General features: G+C 43.0%; 1 protein-coding gene across 1 annotated transcript in view; it reads left to right on the forward strand.

Annotated features, from left to right (window-relative positions):
- OSMR (oncostatin M receptor) overlaps nt 1-11,839 on the forward strand; it is a 51,320-nt gene extending 39,481 nt beyond the window's left edge. Inside the window, exons 9-18 of the mRNA XM_024198978.3 lie at nt 82-244; nt 1,146-1,222; nt 1,897-2,119; nt 2,874-3,074; nt 4,645-4,746; nt 5,272-5,451; nt 7,353-7,517; nt 9,499-9,574; nt 9,868-9,940; nt 10,834-11,839. Coding sequence (XP_024054746.2) covers nt 82-244; nt 1,146-1,222; nt 1,897-2,119; nt 2,874-3,074; nt 4,645-4,746; nt 5,272-5,451; nt 7,353-7,517; nt 9,499-9,574; nt 9,868-9,940; nt 10,834-11,442 — 1,869 coding nt within the window. The 3' untranslated portion in view covers nt 11,443-11,839. The remainder of the gene's footprint in view (nt 1-81; nt 245-1,145; nt 1,223-1,896; nt 2,120-2,873; nt 3,075-4,644; nt 4,747-5,271; nt 5,452-7,352; nt 7,518-9,498; nt 9,575-9,867; nt 9,941-10,833) is intronic.
- The last annotated feature ends 8,441 nt before the right edge of the window (nt 11,840-20,280 follow it).

Here is a 20,280-nt window from a genome sequence, read left to right on the forward strand (position 1 = left end):
CCTGAATCTCAGCCAACAACCTCTTTCTCATGAAAGATGTCTGAACCCTAACCATGTCACATTTCTCCTTTGCTTTTGCAGCACAATAGTTCAGTTGTTCAGTCAAATTCATATCCACACCTCACCCTAGCTGGCTTGCAGCCTTTCACCAATTATGCCTTTAGAATGCGCTGTGGTGCAGCTAGCCACTTCTGGAAATGGAGTGAATGGAGCAAAACTCTAAGAGTCAGAACAAATGAAGCAGGTGAGTTCAGTCCATTGGGAAGGGGGAGTGGGATGAGGCTGAAACTTGCTCTTCAAGTTGCTGTTCGCCATCTGCCAGACTGATGTCTGGAAATACCAGCAAGCTCCTTGTCATTGGTGTATGGGGCCGGAGAGGAAAAGCAAGCTTAAGAGCTGCAGGTATTGGGTCAATACCTGTTTAAAATATGTGCACACATGTGCACAGAACAGACTGATTGGTGAAACTTGAGCTTCAGGTGAAACCAGATAAGGTTTCAGAACTCCAGGTGCTTTATCTGAACCTTGTGCCAAACTCAATCCCATCACTTTTTTCCCTGACCAGGGAGGTGTGCTAGTTGACTTCTTCTTCCCTTTGCCACTCCCAGCATATCTTCAGCTATCTTCTATGATATCTCTGCCTTGAATTATACCATTGGCTCCCTCCTCCCTGTAACCCCCTCTTCCTATGCCTCCCCAGACTGTTGGCATAGCACATCTTTAAAAGGTTCTGTTTGTTTGTCTGGAATCTATCACTCAGCTAGGTCTCCACCACTTTAAATCTGAATTTCTGGTGCTTGATAGAGCCCAGAATGCACCAGATGAATCAGAACTGGTGAGATATGAAGTGGGTGCCGCTGTACCACTGAACAGGCATAGTAGTAGCTGTGCGTTTTGAGTGTGGAGGCATCATTCAGTGGTGGGAACATCCATGTGTGTGTTGGGGAGGGAGGGGAAGTGGGGCTTGGCACGGAATGATCCAGGAGTCATTTCTGTAGTTTCAAGGGAATTTCAGTTTTTGGTGTGGAGGCACAGGGTCGGTGAGTTTTGGGGTCTCGCTGTGTTGCAGGTGGGATATTAGGAAAGGTTTGGACAGTTCACCCTTCCCAATATACAGCAGCTTTGTCTTATGTGATTGATCACAGCTCCCTCAGGGAAACTTGATGTCTGGAGAGAAGTTACCCCAGTTTGGGGAGGACGGAATGTGACCTTATTCTGGAAGGTGAGTCTGGGCACAGAAATGGTTAAGAACGTTTACAGAAATGACTGGCACAGTATCTGGGGTATTTTTCCTGGCAGGGTGCAAGATTTCGCTCTCATTTTAGTTTTCCATATGATGTGCTGCTCTTGTGACAATGGAAACCATAATCACCACACTGCTTACACTGGTCCTGAGAGAGTCTTGATTTTTGTTCAAGAAGCTGTGGATTTGGACCATATGTTGCCTTTTTTTTTTTTTTTTTTTTTTAGTGGAACCTCCATTTCCCCCCAAGAAAATGTAGTTACGTTATGTTTGGGTGCCAAAATGATTTTTTAAAAAGTTAATGGAAAGCCTACTTTTTTTAAATTGTCCATTCAATAAGCACAAATAAGAAACAACATACACAAATCCTTCAGATTACCTTATTTCAAAACTCTCCATAATTTAAAAAAATATTTCTATATGCACATATAAAATATGGGTTAAGTGGAAATAATTGTCATTTGTTTAATGTCATCCTTTAAGTGAAAACCCATTCTCTCTTTCCCCCCCCTGTAAAACAGAGTATCACAAGTACAGTATCCTTCTGACCCTTAAAAGCTTCTACCATAAGAATCATGCCAAATACAATTTGTAGTAGTGTAAATTTAGCTGCAGATTAAATAGATCTTGAAATATTTTCCGTTTTTTCCCAGCCATTTCCAGACTTTAGAGCTAATGGTGGAAGTATTTCATTTGAGATAACCTGGGAAAAGTTAGAGAACACCTCTGAGCCTGAACACATCTCCATTTCTGCATTACAAAACAGTACTACAATTTCCATCGATAACCATTCCTACAAAATCAGCGTGGCAGCAAGGAACAATATTACTTCTTCACTTCCTTCAGTGATGATCATCTCCCGGGCGACAGATAATGGTTTGTGTATCTTCAATCCAGTTAAAATAACTTTTGTGGGTGCTTATCTTGTATAGTTATTTTACAGTCAGTAATATTTTATTTATCATCATGGAATAATTAATCTAGTCTTGGAATTAAAATGACTGTTTTGCCACTGATGTGTTTGAAAACTATTACCGTCTATCAATGGAGATCACTAAGCCTGTAAGATAATAGCAGTATTTGTATCTTTATCTGTTCCCCATTTTCCACCCACCTGGGGTTTTCACAAATATAATATGGTACATTCATGGGGTTATCCCAGTGAGCAAAATACATATGGGTTTAACCAACAAGGTCCTCAATCCTGCATTTGGATATGGATGCAAGGATCCCACTTACATAGAACTCATATCAGGATCAGGGTCTAATGACCTACTATTTCGGGCTCCAGTTTTGTGAGCCTGCAGTTCAGTTCCTGATATTACAGATTTTAATGCAGTCACCCAACTAGAAGGTATTTGAGTAATTAGCCTCTTAGTGGTAGGGATCAACTTTCAGGGTCCTTTCCCTATTGGGGGTGAGTATTTCATAATGATGAAACATTATTGAAAAGACAAAATCTGAAGTTTTACTGGCATCCAGTCATCAGGTACAGTAATGGCAATACTAGCATAGTAATTCTACCAATCTTAATTCGACCTAAAGTATAGGTCTTCCTGCTAGAAAAGATATATATTCTAGATAGATAGATATACTATTTTGTGAAGTGCTTTAGTCCATTCTTTCCAAGGTGCTGAAGAAAAGGTTGATCACACTGACCTTGAAGAAGAAAGAGTTAATGGCACAGTTGATGGCATTTGTATTTCTTGGAAGGCCACAAATGCATTTGATGGATACATTGTCGATTGGTGCAACTTTCCGAGGTCCCAGCATTGTGACTTTCAGTGGAAGAGATTCGATTTCAACACCGCCAGTTGTCTCATCAACTCAGGTGAAAGCAGAACAATTCTACATTAAGATGTTTATGCTGCAACTCTTTGTTAGGGCATTGGGTGGCATGCACCTGAATTTTAGGAAACAGTTTCTGGGAAATCAATTATTAAAGTCTAACACAGGGGTCAGCAACCTACGACACGTGTGCCAAACACGGCACGTGAGCCGATTTTGAGTGGCACGCAGCTCCCTGCCGCGGTCCCGACCCCCAGCCCCACCGCCCACCACTTGGTGGCTCTGCAGCAGCAAGCTTCCCCCCTCCCCCGCTTCTTCCCCCAGTGTGGTGCTTTCCTGCCCCTCCTCCTCTCCGTCCCTGCGCCAATCAGCTGATGGCCCTAGCGAGGGAGAGGGGGAAGAGCGGCAGCGTGCACACAGCTCCATAGAGGACGCAGAGAGAGGTAGGGAAGGAGCCTGGGGGAAGGGGGTGGAACACGGCATATCCCTTCCAGCCCCCTGCCATGAGCCGCTCAGGGCAGGGGGCTGGGAGCACCCCCACGAGCCGAGCACCCCAGCCTTCTGCCCTGCACCCCCCACCCCTCTGCCCTGAACCCCCCCACCCCAACACACACCCAGCCTTCTGCCCTGCACCCCCACAGCCCCATCCCTCTGCCCTGAATCCCCCCCACACCCCCAGCCCTCTGCCCTGAACCCCCACACCTTCCCAGCTTTCTGCCCTGCACCCCCACCCCCCCAGCCCTCTGCCCTGCACCCCCACACCCCAACACACACCCAGCCTTCTGCCTTGCACCCCCCACAGCCCCCAGCCCTCTGCCCTGATCTCTGAACCCCCCCACACACACCCCAGCCTTCTGCCCTGTACCCCCTCCCCCAGCCCTCTGCCCTGACCCCTGAAACACCCCCCCCCAGGTCTGGGGTCCCGGCCGCAGGCCCTGATCAGCCCTCTGCCGGCCTAGGTGAACAGAACCCCAGTAAGATCAGTATTTTAATTTAATTTTAAATGACGCTTCTTAAACATTTTGAAAACCTTGTTTACTTTACATACAATAGTTTAGTTATATAATATAGACTTATAGAAAGAGACCTTCTAAAAACGTTAAAATGTATTACCGGCACATGAAACCTTAAATTAGAGTGAATAAATGAAGACTCGGCACACCACTTCTGAAAGGTTGCCGACCCCTGGTCTAACAACTGCCCAGTGTGTCAGTTTTCTTTCACAGAATCATAGACTGTAGGATTGGCAAGGACCTTGAGAGGTCAAAGTCCAACCCCCTGCACTGAGGCAGGACCAAGTAAAGCCCATTGCTGACAGGTGTTTGTCCATCAGGACCATTTGTGGTATTGTTTTGTTTACTATCTTGATCAAACGCCACGAACAGGCGGTCAACATTACTAGAATTTAGCTGGGATTCGGTTTCAACACCTCCAGTTGTCTTACCAGCACTAAAGAGCTGTGTTTCCTAGGGCCTCCTTTTGGTAACTACAGTGGTGCAAGATCAGGATTTTTAATGAATTATAGATCTCTATATAAATCAAATGTGGTTCTGTTTTCTTACCTAAAACTACTGAAGCTTAATCTTTTTAAAAACAGTTTTATTATTTTCTAGCTGCTTTCATGCCTGGGGTGAGATACAGCTTCAGGGTTTATGGATCTCTAGCTAATGAAGATTTTTTCCTGGGGAAGAAGGTTGGGTACACTAAAGAACTGGGTAAGCTGAAAACATTTTACATGTGTACATATTTGCTAAATGGGGCTCATGAAAATAGAGGGGAGTTCTGTAGCTGTACTGTCTTTTCTCTGCCTCCTTGCACTTAACTACAAGCAATGTTTGACATACACAATGTTGCTTCCCCCATTCCCATTGCATACATGTAATAAAACCCTATAAAATAGCCTCTGATGACTGCTATGAGGCAGTTTGGTTAGTATAGATCTCAGGAAAACGAGAGTCCACACCAGTCAGGGAAACTGAGCTATAACAACATTAGCAATAATTATGATTAAACAGTTGTTTCTATGCATGATGTAGATGGGCCACAGATGTTTTTTGGTACCAGGAGGCTTTCAGGAAGAACAGGCTTAGTTCAGTTTTTATTTGAAAATCATGATGTTCAGTTTATAAACAATGCAAATTTAACAAGAGACAACAGCTGGGAATTCAGGAGCAATGCCAAGTGAGGAGATAAATTGTCTAGCAATTAAACAACATGTTTGTCAATTTCCTTCCTTCCAGCTCCTAGACTCAACCCTCCAGGGGAAATAACTGAGATGACTTCCCATACTGTAACCATAACTTGGGATTCTTATCGCATAAATGAGTCACAGCCTGGATTCATAAGAGGTTATCATGTTTATGTGAAAACCATGGAAGAAGAATGCAGTTTGAAGGGATCCACAAAACATGCTCTTTCAGGTAATTGATTCTTTGAACCCAGAAAGCTGTACACCCATCAATCCAATACATCGCATACTGAAATGTGTGAAAGGCTGCACATTTTTTGCTCAGGAGATCAATAAACTGGAACCTCCTGAAAAGTTCTTTACACTTACATGTTAGGCAGATAAATCAACACACTGGGGAATAAATGGAATGATTTTGACCTCTAAAGTGAGGTAACTGTTGCCTTCTCTCCAAGGACTGAGTGTAGAGTGCTTTTAATTGACAGAAGCAGGACTCTACTAATACACAGAGAATTATTTAGGGCCCCATTTTGTAGGCCATTATGCAGGGAGCTTCCATTGACTTCAGAGTGCACTTCACAGGTGGAATGGCTGCAGTATCAGCTCCCTTCATTGCACTGAATTTCCATCTCTTATGAACTGAGTTCTGGCAGAGTTTTCAAAATTCCCACTCATTCTCTTTTTGGAAGACAGACGAAGAAGCTGCTATCAGTTTTATTATGAGAGTGGGGATTTTTAGAGGTAGTTGGGTCCGATTTGTGTGCTGATGTTTTCATAGCTTTAGGGTTGTGGCTCTGTGGAAACTCCCCATCTGGTCCATTTGCCTTATTCCATTAAGTGAATATGTGCATAGCTCTGCTCTCAGGGCCGGCTTTAGGCCAATTCCCTTGTTCGTCTAGTGGTGAAGCTGACCCGGGGACTGTGTTAAGCATTTGTGGCCCAGAGCTACTTGGCATATTGTCTCTGATTTTCCTGTCCCGCATTGAACTCTACTCAAGATGGCAATTTCAGTGCATCCAAATTCTCAGACCCTCCCACTGAATGCAAAAAAAATTGTTTATTCTTACCTGTTGATTTCTCTTCTCCAACATGGACCGTGTCCTGATTCACACCAGTGGGTCCATTCCCCTCTTCTGAGAGGACTGGTGTCAGGTAAAGCTGCATGTCTGTGTAAGTCTGGGCTGTCGGGCATGCCCACCAGCATCCTGTCAGAACAAGATTAACTGTGGAACAGTCGGCACTACTGTAACTGTACATACCTGCAAATATTCCCACCCAGGAAGGGTGTAAGAGCAAAGCCCTACCACCCTCCACCATCTGATATACTGAGGCTGGGGAGGATGAGGGATGTGGCTAAGAAACACTTGAAGTGGGAACAGATTGCTAGCCCTAGTTTCTCTGTGTCCCTTGTACTGCAGGCATTTCTGCCTCTCAGCTATCAGTAAGGTGCTGCGGGGTGGGGGATGGAGGGTGCAGAGAGAAGAAAGGGACAGAGGCAGAACAAGAAAACAAAACCTGCTGAAAAGCTACTAACAAAAGGTAAGTGAATTGTGGAAGTGGAAACAGAGCTCGTAGCTTGGCAGAAGCAGAGACTTCTGACAGGAAGTTGGTGGCTGGTCCCCTACTGGATTGGCTCTCTCAGACACACTGTTGCTGCTATCTCCAGTCCAATCAGAAGAGGCGCCACGCAACCCAGCAGTAATGAGTTAGAGCAGAGATTCTCAAAGGAATGTATTCTGCGGGGGCATGAGAAGCCGCTCTGCCTTCAGAGCTGGGAGGCCAGAAAGCAGCGGCTGCTGGCCAGGCGCACAGCTCTGAAGGCATTGCCACTGCCAGTAGCAGTGGAGAAGTAAGGGCAGCAATGTGCCACCCTTACTTCTCCGCTCCTGCTGGCAGCAGCGCTGCCTTCAGAGCTGTGCGCCTGGCCAGCAGCTGCCACTCTCTGCTCTGCCTTCAGAGCTGGGCAGCAGTATATGTACTTGTGTGGCAGGAGCTGTGGGGGTGTAAAGGACTATCGACACAAAGAAGGGGGACGCGAGAACCACTGAGTTAGAGTACATCCCCTTCCTGAAAGGCAACGCACATTAAAAAACAATTGAGAGTAATGGTTTGTAACATCTCCTTTGATTATAGATGGTACAGTCCTATGTAAATACACTATAGAAAACCCAGAAGAAAAGAGATACGTGGTGAAACACCTGGTGCCAGGAACAACATATGCACTGGCAGTTAAAGCTTACACCGCCGGAGGAGAGACCCCCATCGATGCCTATATACATGTAGATACACTACATGACTGTGAGTTTAGAAAATGAAAATATGTGTTCGAGGGGCTGGGGGGGAAGGGGAGAAGAAGGGAAATTAGCACCTATCACTGCTGGCTTCTTTTCTAAAAAGAAAAAAAAGGTTTATTAGATTAGGTAGAGATGAATGGATCTGAGAAAGATCCCAGTTAGAAGATGTATTTATTAATGGATGCATTCAAATAATACTAATTGCCAAATTAAACGTTTTAGTACTTGTATAGCTCCTTTTACCTAGAAACATTACAACATATTTAAAGCATTTTACCATGTTATTTAAGCCTCATAAACCCCCTGCAAGGTAGCTAAGCAAATGTATACCCACTTTGCAGATAATAACACTGAGGCTCATTTACAGAATTAAACCAGTGACAGAGTTGAAACCAGAACCCAGGAATACTGACTCCTGGTCCTCTTCTCCAAATACCAGACCATACGAGAGTACAAGAGAGGAATTTTATTTAGTTCCAGCTAATTTTATAACCTATAGAAGACTATAAACCATTTCATATACTGGCTGTTGCTTTCATGACCAAGTAGTTAATTTATGTGCAAATAAGAGTGCTGGACTTTCTAACACAGATTTGTATGAAAAACTGGCTTACAACACCAACTCTTGCATTCCATGCTAGATGTGACCAAAGAAGGGTCGCTGCATGAGAACCATGCTCACTAACTGTGGCCATATTAGACAGAGAGAAAAAAAGAGTAATTACTTACCTGTAATTCTGTTTGCTTGAAGATGTCACACCAGAATCTGACTCTTGGGACTTGTGCTCCCAAGCTGAAACTCCCCAGCTTTGTCCTCAGAAGAAGTGGGAGTGTTGATTATTGCATGAAAACCGTACGTTTTACACTGAGCAGCATGCACTACCACTACACCTCAGTGCCTAGACCCTCCCAGACAGCTAATGAATTGTATGTGAAAGCAAGGGCTCCTAACCCAAACCAGTGAGAAGTAAAATAAAAATCCATAAATTAACACTAAAAAATGTCCCAAGAGAAGCCATCCCTTCTGCCCCCTTTGGTTAATTTAATATCAAAACTCAATTTCCTGGTTTGTTACACCACTGCATGACTCTGTTGGTAACTATTGTGGAAACAAACTCTGGAGGCTGAATTCGGTTTGGTGCTGAGCTCCCTCAACTCCCTTGATTTGGCACTTGGAACACTGTAGTATTGGGCCTTTGGCCCCCAATAAGCAAAGCACTTAAGTATGTCCTTACATCCTATTTACGTCACTTCTTTCTTTTTACAGGGATAGATGGACTGGAGATGTTTAAGTGCTTTGCTAAGTAAGTGTCTTCACCGCAAAAAAAAAGTATTTTTTACATTGGTGTAACCGTTTCAGTGTAGCACCCTAGTGGAGACAAGGCATAGGCAGTTTTTGCTTCAATGTAGCTGCTTGAGGTAAATCCCAGAGGGACATAGGCTTGACCTTGAACAGTTACATCGAGGTCAGAACTACACATGCTTTGTCTCCATTGGGGTTTTACTGCAGGATAGCAATCTCAGCATAAAAAAAACACACCGTTTTTTGCTGTGAAGACATAGCCAAAGGGAGGGTATTTACATACCTACTCCCTGAAATCTTTGATATTTTCATTTATAGTTAGCAAATCAACTCAGGTAAAATGATGGTGCCTGTAAGTAAAAAGCAATTTTTTTTAAAGGACTGGTAAAGCTGAACTTTTGGCAATAAAAGTAAATGCCAAAAAATACATGTTCACTTATAGATTTGAAGGCCAGAAGGGACCATTATGATAATCTAGTCTGACCTTCTGCCGGGCACAGAGTTTCAGCAAGTGATTCCTCTATCAGCTCTAGTGACTGCTAGTTGAGCTAGAGCAGATCTTTTAGAAAGACATCCCTGCTTGACTTAAAGATGATCTTTTATCCTAGAAGCTCTACTTGTATTGATTCAAATAAGGGAAAGTTAGAAAACTGGTTTTTGAAATACTATTTTTCTTTCATAGCAAAGATTTACCTTCTCGTTCTGCTAGTGATCATTCATTTTGTACTAAGTGCCGTGTGCTTCTGGAACATCAAGTGGTAAGTTCATTGCAATATATTTTCCTTCTGTAAATAGAGAAATGGTCTGTTTTAATCCAAAACGGATTTGTAGTTTGTCCATTTAAACCCCCTTCATAATACCTCCTTCATTTCTCTCTCTGAGCATCTTAGTAAGTGGATGCCCTGAATACTTGGCTTGCTGTGGTATACAATACATGGCATCGCCACTTATTTTTGTAAGAATCTTAGCCCTGCTGTACAAGTTAAGGGAGAATGAATGTTGACAAATGAACAAAACAAAGTTTCTTACTTGTTTGTCTGTGGTTTTCTAGGGTGAAGGATTGCTGTTGTCCTGAAATTCCCAATCCTAACAAGAGCAAAGTCCTCTCATTTAATGGATTAAAGGTGATTAGATTAGACAAATCCAATAACTTTAATTTTTCCAGTCTCAAACTAAGATCCAGCAAAAAGTATTATATATTTTTTTTCTGAACTGATTATTATTTTTAATAATGATGCTCATTTTACAAATGGCTTGTCAGATTAACGTTACTTTTGGTTGAAAAAGTCTCCATTTTCCATCGACATGACTCTATAGTAATTAGTTTACGCTTTGAAGTCTGTCTTTGCAAGGATAGGATCTAGACAGTTACTTTAAAAGTTATAAAAGCTCTTTCCACACTCTCAGACCTGTCAGAGCAAAGTCCTTCTAATACCTTTAGATATCATAGCTTTCAAAAATAGAGCTTAATTTGACTATTCCTCTTTGAGACATGCACTAGATCTTGACTAGGTGAGTCCTGTAAACTATGCCTGATTGCTGCTTCCTCTCTTGATGTTTGCTACAACAAGAAGTCAGACTTCTGGGAGAACTTAACCTGCCAATGTTTATGTTCCTTGTGGATTTTTAGAAGGGCAAGCCCCCCAAACAGGCTTAACACAGTCAGTTGCAGTCTTAATTATGGTTTCCAATGTTACACGATGAAAACTGAACAGATGTGCAAGTTCTTAAATTAAAGGGGCATGGTCTCTCATTGCTCAGCAAATTTCCTTTGTTGAGATTAGATAAAGAGCTCTCCAAAATTGTCTTCTAATTAGATCCACTGAAGATCAAACTTCTAGTGAATTAGAACCATGTGTATGCCCCTTCCCCTTCCAATCCTATACATCTTATAAAAATTCTAACTCTACAGAATTTACTCTACATTTCTAAAAATGCTTAAAATAATCATTCTCTTTTTACCTAGTCAGTGTATTTTTCATTGTTCTAATGTAATTGTCTTCTCATTGCTCTGCAGCTTAATTCTGAAGCAGTAATGAAGCTAAATGACTGCATTCCTGATACTATAATATTGGAGAATACATTAGAAGCAAATACACTGCAGCTGTGGAGCCATGGGACTATCTTAGAAAGTGAAAGCAAAGTTATCAATCCTTCCTGGGTGTATTTTGTTCAAAATGAAGAGGGAGATTTGATGTGCACACAGTCAGCTCCAGAAGCTTGCACTTCATTTGAAAACTTAGCCTATTCTTCCCAGACTGCACTTGGTTCCAGCCTCTATCAGAACCTCTGGATGTCAGAAAAGAGTGAGCCACAGTTGTCTATATTGTTGTACCAGCCACAGCATTACATTGAAATTCTGAGTAAAGACACTGTCCCATCATTAAGAGAAATCACTGAGAGTGAAGGTAGTTTAAGATATATTTCACAAATAGAAGTACCTCATTCTGAGGTTAAGTTAAGTGATTTGCCCCATTCCACTGAGCCGATGGAACATTCAAATGACAAAATACAAACAGTCTTGGGTTCAGAGCTGGTGACATCTACATCTGACGAAGACGTTCACAGTCAGGACAGCTCTACTTCTAGCAACTCAGCAGTGTTATTGCTTCTAGGCCAGCATTAAAAACTGACCTGCCTATTTAAACAATCTGTATGCTATAGTTCAATCAGAAATTAGGGGCATTAAGCAGGAATTACAGGGTGAGATGGTATGGCCTGTAGTATGTACACATTCAGATCACAACTGTCTCTTCCAGCCCTAAAATCTATGAATGTGCGAGATAAGATGCACCATGACTTGTGCAAGGTCATTAAACTACCACAGAGAACATAGTCATTCTCTGATCACAGTCAAGGGACACCCTTCACATGTATTATCCCGCACGGACTTATTGCATTGCTGATGCTAATATAGAAGGCATGTATTGTGAACCTCAGCATGGAACATTACTCCTAGCTTTGAACTCCCTGGCTTTGGTTGGTTGGGGTCAGAATGTTTGTTAACTGTGTTTTGTATTTAATTTTCCACATAATAATAAAAAAAATTGCCATGAAAGGTCAGCTGAAGCCTTCATTCTGGGGACTAAGTGCTTAAAGGAATTGATTGTGGTACACAGCACTAGCTGCACCTTTGACCCTTCTCTGGGCTCTCTGAGTGCACCCCTTCAGGTGCTAGGCCTCATGCCTTCACCACCTGCCTCTAGGGGGGAATCCCATGATTCTCTTGCTTAGACTGAGTCTCAGGTAACAGCCCTCCCTCCGTGTACCAATCATGATTGCCCAGCTGGGTTCGGCCCTGCAAACCCTTCAGCAACTCTGATCAGAAGTGAATATCGGGACCCAGAATGGCCTTTTCAGAAACAAGGGATTGTTTCCTGTCAACAGTAGAAACAAAGCATAACAAGAGCAAGGGTGTTTTAACACAAGAATTACCTACATCTCAATCTTACCTAAGCTTAGGGTCCAGGCACCCTCACTTCTGACTGCTGAGTTCAGTCTGCATCCCAACAGCAGTTAGGGAGTCCATCCAAAGTCCTTTGTCTGCCCTGTGTTTCTTGAGCCTAGTTAAACCAGTTTATGTGGCACACCAGAGGGGTTGGGTAGAGATCTTCACAGCAGTTGCTTTTCTTCATTGTCGGGTGTTTGCAGGGCAGCTGTTATCAGGTTATTGTCTTTCTTTCTGGGCATGTAGCTCCTTTTGGAATTACCCCTCTTTACTCATATAGCAAACCACAAACCACCAGGTGGACATATACTGTTCATAAAATGTTACAACTTCCACATCCTTCACAAATGGAGTCAAATCAAGAAAACGAATAGTCAGGTTGATTATCAGAAAAAAAATAAATCTGTCATTAAGGTGAATTTGAATGTGGAATAGTTTCCCAAGAAAAGTAATGAAAATCCCATCATGTGTTACATTAAAACTCAACTGGACAAGATATTAGAAAATGTACTGTAGAGAAGAATCCTACATTTGCAGGGAGCTGAACTGAGTGATCTGTGATCCTTGCTGTATCTAATTTCCATGAAATATCTAGTAGCTAAGAAAGAATTTGATCTACCATTTAAAATATTACAGTTTTTTAAAAGGATGTATTTGCAATTAACCAGATCATTTCTAAGGATATATAAAAAGGAGTTTCCTCTAAAGAAAAATTCTTATGAGCAAAAGTGAATAGTTCATATAAACTAATTAGATGCCAAACGTACAGACTATTCCCCAAATTATCTTCAGAGGATCTCAGTAGGATAGGCAAAGTATTTCAGGGGCCATACAAGCGAGTGACTAGGTCCTAGTCTGTCAAAGGTGTAACCCAAAATGGCAATCCCATCAGAGATGCCAAAGACTGAATGAGCAAGAAGATCTGTTTCATCTCTGGCTATAGTTCGACACTGGATGGAAGCTCATATGGACAAAGGAGTTCAATCTGGAACCTTTTACAAGCACCCAGCTCAGTTTTAAAATGCCATTTTTGAGCACAGCTTTAGAATCAAGTATATTTTCACAAAATGGACAAAGTTATCTTTTACAATGTAATGCTCCTGAGCCAAGATCTTGCATATTAAAATGAGTGTGATAGTTTTCCTCTTAACTGATCACTCAGACGCACTGGCAAGAGACTACAGCAGTGGTAGTCTATTTTTTGTCAAGTTCCAAATTTCTTGGTCAAGGTTCAGACTCCAAAGAAAATAATAAAAAAATAACAATGATAATAATAAATAGAAAGATTTTGGGATCCATTCAAAAGCGTCTGGCTGTCCAGATTTGGCCCACGGTCCACCTATTGACTACCCCTGGACTACGATGTAATAGAAGTACAGACAAATGGGCTGCTACAACATTGCAACCATAGAAGCACAAGGTATTCTTATCCATCAGTGTGCCTATCAGTGTGGTGGGAAAATCATGCATTTGAAATTCATAGAATCTGGATGGATACAAGCAGTCACTGATACTTTTGGTACAGAACTTGTAAGTGTAGGGCCAAATCTTCAGAAGCATGAAAATATAGTTGAGGTGCACAAATATCCCAGCATGCATAGATCAGCAGCTTCGTATTTATTGAGGTAGTTAGGTACCTACGTTACATGTACACCATTGAAGATTTGGCCCATATTGTGGCAGTATTTATATTTGTGAGCCTGAAGACAGGTATAAAATATGGTAAATAACTTGCTTGGTTTTTGTAGTAACAATATACCTATATTAAAAAAAATCACTATCAGTCTCATAGTAGCCACTTTTTCACAAAGAAAATTCTAATTCCTTGCTCTCCCTACTTCCCTGTGCACACACATACACACAATACGATACATCTTACCTAAGAGAGTAGCTAGGATTTATTTGGTTTATTTCCATTATCAGTTCCTAAATAACAAATTATTTACAACTTTTAACATTAGATTTCCAATCTGGTGTCTACCAAAGCTCGTTTTTACCTATTCATCATCTAAGATGGCAGTCTCAATTTCTCCTTTGCTTGGTATTATACATTTCAACGTTTAATCCATAAAGTTCAGACCACCTATCCAGCAGGAATTGAAAATAGACATTTTTATTGTTAGTGAACACTACACAGTAGCTTGCAACTTCTGTAAATATGCTCTTGATGATGCAGTTTGGCCATTTGTTGGAGTTTATCTTCTACTAAGACTCAATTGATCTACAGTTTTGCTTCGGACAACATGATAGAAAGATAGTTTTTCCTGACTTACATGGGTTTTGATGGAAGTATCAGCTAATCTATATTTCTGCACAAGTGACTGACAGACACATAAGGAGGAAGCATCCCTCGCCATCCGGGTAAAAGCAGTGCTAGGGCAACATAGGAACCAGGAGAGCAATTTTCTTAGATTAGCACATTAAAAGAACTGGTTATTTGTATTATAGTAGTGCTCAGAGGCCCTGTTGCGCTGGGAGCTGTAGAAGCATAGTGCCTGCCCAATTCACGTATCGACATGGATGAAGCACCTAGTTGCACTGGTGATTTTAGTAGATTTCATCCTGCACAAAGATTAGTTGGCCACATTGACTGTCAGATCAATCTTCAATACTGTTCATTATGAAGTGTTATTAACCCATCTTCAGCTGGGCAGTTAGAGCGTGTACAGCCTGGATAAGCAGAATTAACTCTCTGCCTTTGAAGAAAATAGAGTTGTTTCGTCTCAAGAATTTTTCTTTTCCTTTATTAGGGGCGGGAGACCTTTTCTAGATGAGAGACCAGGTAACCCCATTTCTCATAATATGGAGGTTTTTGATATTTGGGAAGCTAGAAAAGGAAGGGGAAAGTGGGCCATTCTGGATCCAATTCTCATTTGCCCTCTGAGAAGCTCTTATCCAAGAGGGAGAAAGAATGAAGGATGAGAATCTATTTGTCCCATCAATCAGTGGAGCAGGCGTGCATGTTTGACAAGATTAATCAGAACAGGAGATGAAGGAATCTTGAGAGAAAGAGTGAGCAGGGAGGCAACAAAGACCTCCAAGCTGTAGCTCCTGGATGAAGGGACTCCAAAAGACACTGTATGTCCCGCCCTCTAGCTCAAGCTCTCGAGTCTGGGTCATTCTGCAAGTTTACTTTCTGGGTGTCATGGGGCCTCAGGTGCAGCATCTCTTTAGCCCTTAGTAGAGCTGGCTGAAAATTTTCTGATGGAACGACAAGCTATAAGTCCTTGGCATTTTGGAAGGAAGGATACTCAGGGCATCTCATCTCCTTGTGGACTATGTTTGAGGTAAATTTTCAAAGCCCTTCTGACATCTAAGGTGTGCCACCTTTCCTCAGTAGGATGCTGTGGCATTGGACGGAATGAAGGTAGAACCACCTCTTGGGGAGTGTGAAAAGAAAAATTCACCTCCGGCAGAGGTGCCAACTTTGTGATTTGCCAGGGTGTGCTCAACCGCCGCTCAGCCCCAAGCCCCACCCCCACTCCTTCCCTGCCTTTTCCTGCCCCTGCTCTGCCCCTTCCCCGTTCATGATGGCTATCAGAAGAGAAATTTTGATGGATAAATAAAATGTTGACACTGACATCAGTGATTCTAAGGGATGGTTTGTCTGGGCTCTCAGTTCAAGTGAGAAGTCCCATTCGGGAAAATGAGGTCTAATCTCCAGCTTGTGTAACCGGACTGCCCTAAGGAATCTAGCTACCTGGTGGTTCTGTGCCAGAGAACCCATGGATCCTGCGAACATCATGCTATTAAGGGCAGACACTGGACATGCAATGGTGCTGGATTAGAGACCTTTGTCAAAGCCTTCTTGGAGAAATTGAAGATAGCCAGAATTCCTGGATTTCCAGGGCTTGCTTCATGTTCTGCAAAACTTGATCCAGACAGAGTATGCTTTCAAGGTCAATATTCTTCTAGATGAAATAAGTGTTCTGATGACTTTGGACGACAGACCCAACAGTACTAGCGCTTCCCTTTCAAATAGGAAGATTGTTAGATGCAGCCAGTTTGGTCTGGATGAAGCAGAGGACTTTGTGAGAGGAAGTCCTATCTCTTTGGAAGCTGTAGTGACAGTCCTAATTTCAGCTCTAGTCCAAAAACCAAGGTCTCCTTGGCCAATGTGGGGTTACCAATATTACTGTCACTTGTTCTCATTTTATTTTCTGGACCACCTTCCCTAATAACGGGAAGGGTGGAAATGCTTAGAGGAGGCCCTGTGGCCATCTGTGTGATAGTGCATCTGTCCCCATGGATCTGGGGTCCACTCCTCTGGTGAATTACTTTGGTCTCATCACATTCATGTGGTTTGTGAATAGGTCAGTTGAGGGCAGGCTGACAGATTGGACAATTAACTCGAAGACTTCCTGATACAGGGACAATTCAGTATTGTTCACCTTGGGCCTGCTGAGCCAATTCACCTTCTTGTTCAGGTCTCCCTTTACGTGAACTGCCCTGAGGGAGAGGAGAGTGTGCTCCGCCCATTACATGATTTCCATTGCTCTGGCATGTAGCCCTGAGCTTCTTGTTCCCCTGCGGTTGTTCACATATGTGACTGTGGTCATGTTATCTGACTGAATCAGGATGTGGTTCCTCTCTAGGGTGGAATGAACCTTGGTAAGCTCCAGCTTGACTGCATAGTTCTATGAGATATATGCTGTTGATTCTTTCCTCCATGTCGTAGATGCCATGAACTGTTTAGGATGCCAGGTGTGTTCCCCTGCCCTCCAGACTGGCATCGGTTGTCAGGATCAGGGGATCTGGAAGGCATATGTGCATTCCCTGGCGGGCATTGCCCTGGGCTGACCACCAATTTAAGGAGTTGATCACCTGTGCTGGAATCCTTACTTGATCTTCCATGCATTCTGGGAAGTGGTCCCATACCTTTAAGATGAAGCCTTGAAGGCATCTGACGTGTGATTATGCCCATGCCCATCCCATGGAGTGATCCTTACACACAATACTAAAAGGCCTAGCAATTGAATTCTCATGCAATAGTGGGCCCTCTTACAGTTCCAAAACAATGTGAGGTCATCTTGAACCTTCTGGAACCTCTCTAGGAGAGGGATATATCCTTGCTATCAAGGTATCTATGTCCACTCCCAAGTGAGTTATTTGGGTGGACAGAATCAACACGCTTTTCTCGAGGTAGATGATAACGCCATTCGCCTGCAGGAGATTCAAGATAGGGATGTAACGCTGTGTGCTGTTTCTGATTAAGATGTCACTCAGGAACAATACAGATGGATACCATGCAACCTGAGTCTGGCTATGATTACCATCACCACCACCACCATCTTTGTAAAAACACGTGGGGCTCAGGACAGGCTGAATGGGAGGCATCTGATATTGAGATTGCTTCCTGCTGTAGGCAAACCCTAGGAACCTGTGATGGCACAATCTGCCAGGTCCACTGAAGTCAGAAAGGTTTCAGAGTGGTAGCCGTGTTAGTCTGTATCAGTAAAATCAACGAGGAGTCCTTGTGGCACCTTAGAGACTAACAAATTTATTTGGGCATAAGCTTTCGTGGGCTATAACCCACTTCATCAGATACATGGAGCGGAAAATGCAGTAAGTAGGTATAAATATACAGCACATGAAAAGATGGGAGTTGCCTTACCAAGTGGGGGGGGGGGGTCAGTGCTAATGAGGCCAATTCAATCAAAGTGGATGTGGCCCATTCCCAGTTGACAAGAAGGGGTGAATATCAACAGAGGGAAAATTATTTTTTGTAGTGACCCAGCCACTCCCAGTCTTTATTCAGGCCTAATTTGATGCTGTCAAGTTTGCAAATTAATTCCAGTTCTGCAGTTTCTAGTTGAAGGCTGTTTTCGTTGAAGAACGGCCACTTTTAAGTCTGTTATTGAGTGTCCAGGGAGATTGAAGTGCTCTACTACCGGTTTTTGAATGTTACAATTCTTGATGTCCAATTTGTGTCCATTTTTTCTTCTGTAGAGATGTACATGGCAGAGGAGCATTGCTGGCACATGATAGCATATATCACATTGGTAGATGTGCAGATGAACGAGCCCCTGATGGTGTGGCTGATGTGGTTGGGTCCTGTGATGGTGTCCCTTCAATAGATATGCGGACAGAGTTGGCAACGGGGTTTGTTGCAGGGGTTGGTTCCTGGGTTAGTGTTTCTGTTGTGTGGTGTGTAGTTGCTGGTGAGTATTTGCTTCAGGTTGGGAGACGGTCTCTAAGTGAGAACTGGCCTGTCTCCCAAGGTCTGTGAGAGTGAGGGATCGTCCTTCAAGGATCTACAACCTATTCTGATGATGCGCTGGAGAGGTTTTAGTTGGGGTCTCTAGGTGATGGCTAGTGGTGTTCTGTTACTTTCTTTGTTGGGCCTGTCCTGTAGTAGGTGACTTCTGGGTACCCTTCTGGTTCTGTCAATCTGTTTCTTCACTTCCCCAGGTGGATAGTGTAGTTTTAAGAATGCTTGATAGAGAGAAACACCTAGAGGATCTCTGTCTGAGGGATTGGAGCAAATGCGGTTGCATCTGAGGGCTTGGCTGTAGACAATGGATTGTGTGATGTGGTCTGGATGAAAGCTCAAGGCATGTAGGTAAGTATAGCGGTCAGTAGGTTTCCGGTATAGGGTGATGTTTATGTGACCATCACTTATTTGTACTGTAGTGTCCAGGAAGTGGATCTCTTGTGTGGACTGATCCAGGCTGAGGTTGATGGTGGGGTAGAAATTGTTGAAATCCAGGTGGAATTCCTCAAAGGCCTCCTTCCCAAGGGTCCAAATGATGAAGATGTCAAAGTAGCACAAGTAGAGTAGGGGCATCTGATCAAGTGGGTTATATCCCACGAAAGCTTATGCCCAAATAAATTTGTTAGTCTCTAAGGTGCCACAAGGACTCCTTGTTGTTTTTACTGAAGTCAGAAAATCACCCTGGACAGGGATGACACCATAGAGGTTAGGGTCTCCATTCAGAACTTAATTTTCTTCATCTACTTTCTGAGCCTCTTGAGATCTAGAATGGATTGGATTCCCCCTAACACTTCTGAATGATAAAGATGGAGTAGAACCCTGAGATTCCTTTCTTCTGAGGGAATGGTTTCTATTACTCCCATATCCAGGTGAGAAATTTTGTTCTGGATTAGATCTTGCTTTAAAGGGTCATTTGAGATGGGCTGAATGAAAAACAGATAGGGTGGAGCCTGTAACTCAAGGGAGTATCCCTGGCTCACTGATCTATTTCCCCCAGAAATGGGAAATCCTGCCCCTAGGCTTCAGCTCCTGGTGGAAACCTATGCAGTCTTTGTCATAAAGAGGCTTTGGGAGCAGCAGAATTCCCTCAAGGGTTGGCTTTCTTCCCAAGCCAAGATTTCACAGCTTTTTCTGGAGAATCTGCTGTCTCTTTGCTGGTATTTCTGTGAGAATGAAGGCCAAAAGGAACACTTTCATCTGAAAACTGGTCTCTACTCTCTCTTAAAGGCATGGTGTGGTGTCAGAAGGGCCTCTTTAGATTTTGCAGCATTGTCCACCACTGCCTTGTCTAGCTTCTCTCCAAAAAGCAGGGCTCCTGTGAATTTGGCAGAGCACAGCACCAGCTTTGAGTGGCTATCCATCTTCCAGTGGGACCGAGCCATATGTTATGCCTGGTCACTGAGCTGGTGGCCATGGCCTTGGTTGAGATTCATCGTGTCCAATGAGGGAAACTTTCTTTAAAATAGATCCAAAGTCAGGGTGACCTTTAGCCATGAGGGCTCAGAGATCTTCCAGCTAGGAAAAAGATGTCTTAAGAATGCAAGTAGCTGTCAGGGACTCTCTGAGGTAGGCCTCAACGTCTTTATTGAGAGTGGCCTTCATTTTTCTATCCATGGGATCCTTCGGATAGAACCGTATCTTGAGAGGGGGGATGCTACGGCAAGGTCAACCTTTGGTATCTCAGTAACTGGGACTTTCATTCCTAGATCCTATAGAACCCAAGATCCTTTCTGTTAACATGCTTGCCCTTGTTTGGCTTTCCCCATTCATCCCAGATTACTTCCTTGAAGGAGGAGGGTAGG

Source organism: Terrapene carolina, unplaced genomic scaffold (assembly GCF_002925995.2).
Source record: "Terrapene carolina triunguis isolate 2854851 unplaced genomic scaffold, T_m_triunguis-2.0 Scaffold69, whole genome shotgun sequence".
Taxonomy (NCBI): domain Eukaryota; kingdom Metazoa; phylum Chordata; order Testudines; family Emydidae; genus Terrapene; species Terrapene triunguis.